General features: G+C 61.4%; 3 protein-coding genes and 1 long non-coding RNA gene across 4 annotated transcripts in view; 3 read left to right on the top strand and 1 right to left on the bottom strand.

The window, feature by feature from the left end:
• gpr19 (G protein-coupled receptor 19) overlaps positions 1 to 930 on the top strand; it is a gene marked incomplete at its 5' end in the record, with an annotated part of 1,435 nt that extends 505 nt beyond the window's left edge. The window contains one exon of the mRNA XM_019897454.1: positions 1 to 930. This exon is cut by the window's left edge and continues 3 nt beyond it. Coding sequence (XP_019753013.1) covers positions 1 to 654 — 654 coding nt within the window.
• A 914-nt stretch (positions 931 to 1,844) lies between these two features.
• Positions 1,845 to 3,428, bottom strand: crebl2 (cAMP responsive element binding protein-like 2). Its single transcript, XM_019897534.1, has 3 exons — positions 3,012 to 3,428; positions 2,640 to 2,840; positions 1,845 to 2,570 (listed from the first exon to the last, which is right to left on the bottom strand). The coding sequence occupies exons 1-3, from the start codon at positions 3,027 to 3,029 to the stop codon at positions 2,421 to 2,423; spliced, it is 369 nt and encodes a 122-aa protein (XP_019753093.1). The 5' UTR covers positions 3,030 to 3,428; the 3' UTR covers positions 1,845 to 2,420.
• Positions 3,429 to 3,466: 38 nt separating this feature from the next.
• On the top strand, positions 3,467 to 4,611 carry LOC109532612 (uncharacterized). Its single transcript, XR_002171403.1, has 3 exons — positions 3,467 to 3,870; positions 4,090 to 4,499; positions 4,571 to 4,611. It is a non-coding gene; the product is annotated as an uncharacterized LOC109532612 (long non-coding RNA).
• Positions 4,612 to 4,632: 21 nt separating this feature from the next.
• The window catches only part of eps8a (EGFR pathway substrate 8a, signaling adaptor), a 10,369-nt gene continuing 5,814 nt past the window's right edge, over positions 4,633 to 9,187 (top strand). Inside the window, 8 exon segments of the mRNA XM_019897453.1 lie at positions 4,633 to 5,931; positions 6,845 to 6,922; positions 7,797 to 7,852; positions 7,941 to 7,991; positions 8,065 to 8,132; positions 8,212 to 8,373; positions 8,807 to 8,956; positions 9,016 to 9,099. Of these exon segments, the coding sequence (XP_019753012.1) occupies positions 6,864 to 6,922; positions 7,797 to 7,852; positions 7,941 to 7,991; positions 8,065 to 8,132; positions 8,212 to 8,373; positions 8,807 to 8,956; positions 9,016 to 9,099 (630 nt within the window). The 5' untranslated portion in view covers positions 4,633 to 5,931; positions 6,845 to 6,863.

Here is a 9,187-nt window from a genome sequence, read left to right as displayed (position 1 = left end):
GCGCCGGCCGAGGGCGGCCGCTGCCGCTTCTTCCTGCCCGCCGGCCGGGGCGGCGTCTGCTACGCCGCCGCCCACCTGCTCCTGGGCTTCGCCCTCCCGGCGGGGCTCATCTTCTCCTTCTACCAGCGGGTGGTGCGCCACATCTGGAGGTTCGGCGCCGACGGCCACGCGGTGCGGCGCACCATGAACACGGTTCCTCGCCCCAAGGTGAAGACCATCAAGATGTTCCTGGTGCTCAACTGGCTCTTCTTCGTGACGTGGACGCCCTTCTACCTGGCGCAGCTGTGGCACCCGCGCGAGGTGGACGACGACGGCGGCGGCGGCGGTGCCGTGCGGCGGCGGGCGCTGCTCTTCTTCGCCGCCGTCGCCTGGATCTCCTTCAGCTCGGCCGCCTCCAAGCCCACCTTGTATTCGGTCTACAACGCCAACTTCCGCCGCGGCATGCGGGAAACCTTCTGCATGTCTTCCGTCAAGTGTTACCGCAGCAACGCCTACACCATCACCGCCAGCTCGCGATTGGCCAAGAAGAACTACGTGGGCGTGCTCCACGTGCCCGTCGACGTCAAGGACGCCGCGCACCAAAGCTTCGAGCGCGACGCCAAGGGCCAGAAGAAACTGGCCTGGGCCGCCGGCGCCCACAACACTTTTGTGTAGCGCGCTAAGCTAACTGACGTGCGGCCGGCCAAAGCGGCGCTCGGCAAACTCGGGGCGGCCGGCAACGTGACCTTCCCTTCGCTTTGACCGCTCGGCGCGTCGGGAAGTGTTTTCGACGGGTGACGGGGCAAACAGGCAACCGCTCGAAAGGGGTGTTAGTTTAGTTTTCCTCTCAACTGACAGACTTGAATGATTTCGAATCCATTTCCTTTGGGATGCATTTGACCTATAGGAGTATTTCAATGATTGGCAGCCCCAACCCCCCCCCCCCAAAAAGCTATCTGTTGCCGAGGAAGAAATCTTGTCAAGTGCCATTTGTCACACAGAGTGCGGAAATGGCTTGAGGTCCCGAATGACCTTTCATGATTGAAGCTCATTTGCGACGCATCGCTTCCGATGTTTTCTCCCTGACAGCGATCAGAAACGCGTCTCCTGAAGCAACGGGAGCGAGCCTCGTCATGATGTTGCAGTCCAACGGCGCAGACGTCGCCAAGAATCCGGACGCATAAAGGAGCAAAGCCACTCGCTAAGTGCGCCTCGCCTAACGCCATCGATTTCTACGCTGCGCTCTCTCGTTCTTTGGCTCCCCGACAAAAATGCCACAGCGTGGACAAAGAGGCGCAACGTGCACATTTGAGTGGTCCGAGAGCAATTGGACAACTCTTATCTGCGAGGGCTACTCAACCATTTTTTCTTCGTCTCAGAAGCGTCAACAATGGAAGGTAAGCCTCATCACCTAAAAAGAAAGGCTGTAAAATGAACTGAACGGGGGGGGGGGGCTGTGATGTCTTGTGGTAGCCATTTTGCCCTCGCGCGGGAGCAGACCGCAAGCCAGATGGGCGTGATGATTTGGTGAAGGTGTGGCCCGCGTTTCTCCTCAGATGACGTGTGAATGGATTTGCATTCTTACTTTTCTTGTGACGATTTCTCAGTGGTTTTGGGGGTTCTTCTGCCGCCTTGTTCACGATCGTCGTTGCAAAAGCTAACCGGTTCCTCGCTTTTTGCCGTTCATCTTCACTGTTTGGCTCAGCTAGCGCAGCCCGTTTCAATTCAACACTGAGAACTATCAATGACCGCTCACTGAAGAAAGATGTCAAGCCTGGATTGCGTTTTTTGTTTTTTGTGTGTGTGTGTGAACATCATGCCGAGGTTGTCGGGTTCCATGCTGACAAACGTGAATGAATGGCCACTGAAAGGCGAATAGAATTTTATTTCCAGGAACAAGAAAGGCTCGCCGCGCGAGACAAACGAGCGACGGGACGACATTCGCAAGAAAACGGGAGGCGGCGTGGAAGCGACATTGGACAGCAAACGGCACAGGGAGCTGGGAAACGTTTGACCCGAGGTATGTGCAACGTTCCAAGCAAGGGAGTTAGCGGGCCAACCGCTTGCCGCTTTCCATCGGGAAGTCCGAGCAAAGGTTTGGGTGGCCGGTCTGGCTTCGAACGCGCGTCGAGCCTCAAAGAGAGCGTCCCCGGACCGCCAAGTGTGATTTCTGATTTCACTTGACTGTACGCCATGCGATTGTGGAGTTGACCGTTTTTATTACTGGTTTTTCTCCCAAATGTCAAAAAAGGCGGCGGCCCCCCCACCCCGGCAAAAAGTTTGCGAGTGGAAACGCGGGCGCGTCTGGTTGCGTCCCGCGAGCAGGCTGGCCTCCGGTCCTACCGCACCCCGAAGTCAGCCGGGGACGGGCTCGGCCGGAACTTTGCAAAGTCGGGAGGACGCGGCGACGGATTTCGGGGACGGTGGCCGTCGTCCGCTCGTCAGGCGTTGCTTTGGATCTTGGCGCTCTTGAGCGTCTTGGTGCCGCTCCCCGCCGTGGCGGGTCCTCGGTGCTGGTCGTCGGCCGTCAGCAGAGCTCGGATCTCCGCGGGGATCTTGCCCCGGTCCATGGCTGAGCACCACTGCTTGTACTGCGAGCAAAAGCGCGACGTCAGCGAGAAGGCCGGGGTCGGGGGCGGAGGCCGCTTCCACACGCTCACCATGTCCAGCTCCTCCCTGAGCGCGCAGATGGCCCGCTCCTTGCTGGAGACCAGCTCCTCCAGGTACTGGTAGCGCAGCTTCTTCCTGGCGCGGCACTCCCTGGCGCTCTGGCGACTTCGCTCCAGTTTGGCCTTCAGGTCGATCTTGGCCGGCTTGCGGCCGCGCTTGCCGGGCTTCTTGGCTTTGCCCGCCGCCAGCATCTGCGCACAACCGCCACAGCGCGTCCGCGTTAGAGCCCGAACGTCACGGAAGCGCCTTCGAGTCCGACTTCATGGCGCCGGTAGATCGCGAAGCAGCTCTTTCCTCCACCAAGTCACGAGCGGACAAACAAACATGGCCGCCGCTCAGGGCCTCGGCTCGGCTCGGCTCACCTTGTTGTTTTCGTCCATGTCGGATTGCTTCCGTGCCTGAGGGCCCGTCGCTCGCTTTCGCTTTCGCTCGCTCACCTCGGCTTCGCTTTCGGCTCGGCCTCGTTCGTCTAGTCTCAGACGCAGACTGCAACAACAACAAACACGCAAGACCACAGCGTCGACGACGCCTAGCGCCTCCCCGATGACGCCGTACGCCACGCCCCCTCACTGCGGTCAAAACTTTATTGCTCGTGACAAAACAAAGTTCAGTTCAGAGACGTTTCACCGTCGAAACGCCACTTTGGTCGTACTCGTCTCCCTCGAATTTTAACAAAAGAGGCCATTTTGAATCGTGGGAGATCAAATCTATCTTTTCCTCATGCTCGTGGGGAATTGATGCACTTCAGAGCCTTTTTGTTCCTGGAGCCGTTTGGCCGCTTGCGAGCGGTATCGTTGTCAAAGTGTCCAAAAAGTAGGTTTCTCGTTTACATCCTTTACGTTTGTCAAGTCAACGTTTTGCCCGAACGAACGAATGAATGGGGAAATTGCATCTTGCACACGCTTGCTTGAAACAAAAGAGAAAACAATATCCTGCTACCTACTTGAAAAAGAACCGTGTCAAAAATCATTCCAAAGAGTCCGCGAGTGTCTCCGTGCTCAATTGAAAAATTATTTTCTTGATGTACGTATTAGATTTTTTTTTTTGTTACGTTGCGCCTGCGCCTTTAAGTGGCTCCAGCTCGCCGGGATGACGTCATGCTTTTCTTTTCTCCGCCGTGACCTCATCGACTTTGGATCCGGACAAACTTGGGACGAAGGCGCGAAGCGGGTCAAACTTCTGCGCCTCTGACGACTCGGCCGTCGAACGTTGGAGCGAGCGGTGAGTCGCTACGTTTGCTCGAGTTTCGCTCAAGGCGTCATTGTGTGTTGAGCGTAGCGACATCTTTGTCTGCATCACGTCGTGCCAACTCTTGCTTCATAGTTCAGGCCGTCTAAATCGTCCAACATCAACTTTTCCAACACGAACGATGCCTTGTTGTGCTCCTTTTACAGCCCTCGCAGTCAGCGTTTGTGTGTGTGTGTGTCTCCTTTGTTCCAGGATCTTCCCGTGTTTGACGGCAACGTCATGACGTCATCACAACGCATGCCGCCGTGACGTGGCAGAGGCTTCTTCGGCCGCGGTCGCGCCGAGGGTGCGCCCCCTGTCCGCGGAGGCGCTGGCGGGCCTGCTCGAGAGGCGCGGTGGCGGCGGCGGCGGCGGCTTCGGCGTGCTGCTGGTCGACAGCCGACCCTTCGCGGACTTCAACGCGTCGCGCATCGCCGACGCCGTCAACGTCAGCGCGTCCAAGCTGCTCAAGCGGCTTCTCTGAGTTTTCCCGCCAGTTTGCACGTCTGTGCGAGGGGAAGCAGGAGCAGCAGACGCCGGCGCCGCCCGCAGCCCCGGGCCCGAGCCCGAGCCGCATCCTGCCGCACTTGTTCCTGGGCTGCCAGCGCGACGTCCTCGACGAGGTGCCCGTCCTCGCCCTCGGCGTTGACCGTGTGACGGCTCTCCTGACGCGTGTCCGCCCCGTCGGTGGCAGGAAGCGATGCGACGCCACGCCATCGCCTAGGAGGCGCGTGCGTGGCGGCCAGCAGTGGTGGCCGCCGGCTTCCCTTTCGGACTGCCGACGCGCGCCCTCAAGGGGCGGCGCTCGGAAATCCCGCCGTCCGTCGCGGGGGGCCGCGATTGCCGCTCCTCCTCGGAGACTGTGTGCTTCTGCTCGACGGCGGGCGCGGCGGCGAGGACGGCCGCCGGCGTCCCACCGGGGAGACTCTCGCAGGAGTTGGCACGAGGAGAGCAACTTTGAGAAGACTCGAAGTTGTCACGGCTGGACGCAGAAGGTGCCGGCCGCGCGAGAACGCTTCTCTGCCAGCTTGGAGCTCATTCGCGCGTCCTGACGCGCGTGCGCGCGCGCCTGCCCCTTGATGTCTGTTTGTCGGTCTTGTATTTTGCGCGTCATGACGCCCGTCGCTCGGTTGACAGCGAAACAAGGTTGAAATCCAATCCCATTGTCAGTGTGGTGAATACGCCGATCGGTGTCGACGTTGATGCGGGAGGTCGCTCGCGGACAACGGGCGCAGCGTCGTCCCGTTGTCGCTTAGCCACACGGGGAAGCGGACGGCCGAGACGACGGCATCGACGGTCACGGAAGCCTCCCCTGGACGTCGGCGTCCGAACGAGGCGGCCGTCGACGGGGGCGATCGGCGCCGGGGCCGCCTTCGGCGAGAACGTCGTCGGTGGTCACGGCCGCGTTGATCGGCGATTGAGCTCACCGCGTACCGTTGAACAGCGGCGGTCGGGGGCGAGCGGTCCTTCCCGCCCGAGCTGCCTTTCGGGCAACGTTCGGGGACTTTCTCTGAAAAGCTTTTGCTCCTGCTCTGCTCGCCAGTCAAAACTCGGCCGGGCCGCCTCTCGGTGGGTCAACATGGAGAGGACGCGACCGCAAGGCCGCCCGGGGTCATCGTCGCGCTCCCCCTCTCCCCCGCTGTCAGCGACGGAGTATTTTTGAGCCTGAGGGAGGCCGTCTGCCGCTGCGCGTTACGCAACATCTTGTGGCAGGGGGGTGGGGGGCGCGTTTGTTTTTTTCCACCTTTCCCGGTGCAAAGGTCGCCTTGCCGCGCCTCCGTCCGCAAAGGCGCTTTTCGGCCGCCCTAACCCGCAGAGTCCCAACGTGTTGTGAAGACTTTCCGTCGCAGGCTCCGCCCCCGTCAGGTGCCGCGCGCCCGTCGAGGAGCTTAAGCGATCTGCGGGGCAAATCCCGCAAGGAGGATTTGCCGCGGCGGCTGCTCGCCTCTCTCCACGATCGGCGCTTTTGTGCCTCTCGCCGTTTGGACCCACGTCGTCGGGACGCTTGCGTTTGACCTTTGGGTGACCCCTCCTGCGGCCCACTTCCCGGAGAAGGTCAGTGACCTCGCCGCTTCCGACCGGCCGTTACAATCCGCGCACTCGCCAACCGAAAGGGCGAGCCCCATTCACTTGGCTGGATTGGGCCTGATCTTTCTTCTGAATGCGTCAACACACACACACTCTGCCACATGATGATGTTAGCGTGAAATATTCACGTTAGCATCCCAATTCTCAGCCATTGAGACAATGAGTCATCAGATTGGATGCATTCCCTCACAGGCACTAACTCCAATGTTGCCACGTCTGCTGTTTGTGGAAATGTGGTGGGGGGGGGCAGGGGAAGGGGGGCGCTCCAAGTCTTATCTTCTCCCTTGTTGTTTGTTGCTGTGCGCAACAGCTGATGGGTTGTCTCCACTCCAACACAAAGCCTCTGCGCGCGTGCCCGTCATCGGAGTAGGAAGGGGGAGGGGCTAGAAGAAGGGGTTGATCTTCCGTGCACGCGGCCCATCAGTCGCTGCGCGCGCATACGCGGTGGGTGACGTATTGAGGTGTCGGTTACCATGACGACAAGTCCGCGTCGGCGCGCCGGCCGAGCCGATCGCCGTCTCCACAGTAACCGGACGCACAAGGAGGGGAGGGGCCGCGCGAGTCCGCTCCGCTCCGCTTCGCTTCGCGTCCGCGCGGCATTCCGAACTGATGCCGAGCGCGCCTTTGTACCTCTTGTGCGCGTCCGTCGCCGTGGAAACCGGAGCCCAAATGGCCACCCGGCCAGCCCGATAAAGGACAGCTGCGGGAAAGGTCGACGCGGCGCCGGGCACGTTCCGTTGTTTTGCTCGCCCGTGCGCCGCGGGTTCGCGGCGCAAGACTTGAGTTGCCGAGCTCGGCTTGCGCGCGGTCGCCCGAGTTGTTCGCCCGCGACGTGGACCGGTGCCGGGCGGGGCTCATTGTGTTTCCTTTGTCTTTTCAGCTGACCGACGGCGAACCGGATGAACGGCAACGGGACGGCAGCCTTCGCCTCGGCCGTCTTTGGCCCGTCCTCCACCGAGTCAGTCTTCCTCGGCTTTTGGCTCGCCCGCGCCGGTCCGAACGGGAATCGCATCGGGGAAATCGGGGTCGGCCTGCCGTGAGCCGCGAGCGCGCTCGTACGCTAACCCGGGCGACCGGAAGCTCACGTGACGTGGGGGGGCGACGCGCTCAGTGGGCTTAGATGGACCGTGACCGAACCGCGCGCGGCTGGAGTCAGACACGAGACTGGATCTGGACCGGGACCTTCGACCTCCACCTGTACCTGTACTTTGACCCACTGGAAGCTGGGCCCGACTTGACTCCACCCTTGATCCGGATCTGGATCCGGACTGCGAGCTTTGAGCACAAACCCGGACCTTGACCTGAACCAAGTCCCGGATTTGAACCGAGTTCGCCACCTCAACGGTGACCCGGACCCAGACCGTGACTTTCGACCCCGACCTCGGCCTTGAGCAAAATCCGTTCCCGGACCCGCCGGTTTTCTCGCCCGAAACCACGACGCGGGCCATGATGACCCGGAGCGAGACGATGACCGTGGACCGGAGCCGTGCCGCGGCTGGATTTGGAAGCGGTGAGTTGACGGGACGCAGGGTCGCCCGCCGGGACTGGCGTTTTTGCTCATTTCAAAAGAGCCTCGCAGACGACGACGACGGCGGCCCGAAATGCGAGCGACGTTCCTCTTTCCCGCGCCGCTGAGGGAAGAGGCCCGAGCCTTGCCGTTTTTGACGTGGACGGCCTCGATTTCGCCCGACCTGGATCTTGACCTCCATTCGTGACCCGAGCGTCGCCGAGCGCTTTTGCGTTTCGCTCAAGCGAGTGAACCGTCGGAGCGACGACGACCCTGCGGCCGCTCCCGCTCCTCCTCCTAACGTGAACGTTTGTGTCCACGACAGCGGCCAAGACGCTCCCGAAGCCCGCCGAGCTCAAAGCGAGGGCGAGGCGCCCGTCGGTGAGTTGGCCTCGCGCGTCCAGAGCGCCGTCGCCTTTGGCCGCGCTCGACCAAAGAGTGACGGGCCGTTGGCGATGTCTGTCGGCAGGAAGCGATCAAGTGTGTTTCCCGCACTCGTGGTCGAGACATCCCAAGAAAAGTGAGTGAGCGGCGCGCGCGCCTCCCGAAGAAAGTCCGGCCGCCGACGGCTTTTGCGTGTGCGTGCGCGTCAGGGCAACGGAAAGCGTGGCGCCCCGGCAGCATCGACGACCATGCGGACGCGTCTCGGTACCAAGTGGAGGTCGGTGTCCGTCGGTCCGTCCATCACCTTTGGTTGCGCCCGTCCGTCCGTCACGGTGCGGCTTTTGCGGGCGGCGCAGCACCTGAGCACGCTGGCGCTGGAGCGCAAAGCCGGCCTGCTGACGGCGGAGGACGGCGTGCGCCGGCTGCGGCTGCTGGACGCCAAAGGCAAGATCTGGACGCAGGACATGCTGCTGCGGGTCCGCCGCCACGACGTCAGCCTCCTCGACGCGGACACCGAGGTCAGCCGCCGCCGCCGCCGTCATCTTGCCGTGGTCTCCACCTTCTTCTTCTTTTTGTTTCTCTTGTGCTGGTCCTTCTTCCGGTTGTTGTTGTTGTTGTTGTCGGGCTCTTCTGTTTTTGTTCTTCTGGCGATTCTTCTTCCTTTTGTGCAGGTCTCTCGCCTTCCCGTCGTCTGGTTCTTCTTTGGATATTTCTCGTTCCTCTTCTGCTATCTGTCCTTTGGTTCCGTCCTCTTCTTGTGCTGGATCTGTTTCTCCAGCTTTTGCTTCTTCATCTTCTTCCAATCCTTCCGAGAGTCTCGCTTTTCTCCAGCTTCCGCCCCTTTTCCTTTTGTCCGTCTTCTTGTGGTTTGGCTCTTCCAGTCCTGCCGGTCGCGGTTTTTGTCCTTCTAGTTGGCGTGTGTGTGTGTGTGTGTGTGCGTGCGCGCCGCAGTGCGAGCTGGAGGTGTTCCCGCTGAGTTCGGTGCAGCAGTGCCAGGCGGTGATGAACGCGTGCGGCTTTGACTCGATCCTGGCGCTGGTGTGCAAGGACTCGGGCCAGAGTAAGGCGGACCTTCACCTGTTCCAGTGCGACCACGTCAAGGTGAGGCGCGCGCGCTCGGAGCGCCGAGCCGTCTGTCTAAGCCGCACGCGTGGGCGCAGGCCCACCTGATCCGCGCCGACATCCAGAGCGCCGTGACGGACGCCAAAGGAGGCGGACCCAAGAAACGGCCCGACGTCCTCAAGTAAGTCGGGCCCCGCCTCTCGCCTCGCCGCCTTCTCCGAGTCGAGAAACGTTGCGGAGACGACGAGGCTCCTCGACGCGGCCCGATGG

Source organism: Hippocampus comes, unplaced genomic scaffold (genome assembly GCF_001891065.2).
Source record: "Hippocampus comes isolate QL1 unplaced genomic scaffold, H_comes_QL1_v1.1 scaffold81, whole genome shotgun sequence".
In the NCBI taxonomy this organism is placed as follows: domain Eukaryota; kingdom Metazoa; phylum Chordata; class Actinopteri; order Syngnathiformes; family Syngnathidae; genus Hippocampus; species Hippocampus comes.
The sequence above is the reverse complement of the archived record's forward strand: the minus strand, read 5'-3'. Positions and strand labels throughout refer to the sequence as shown.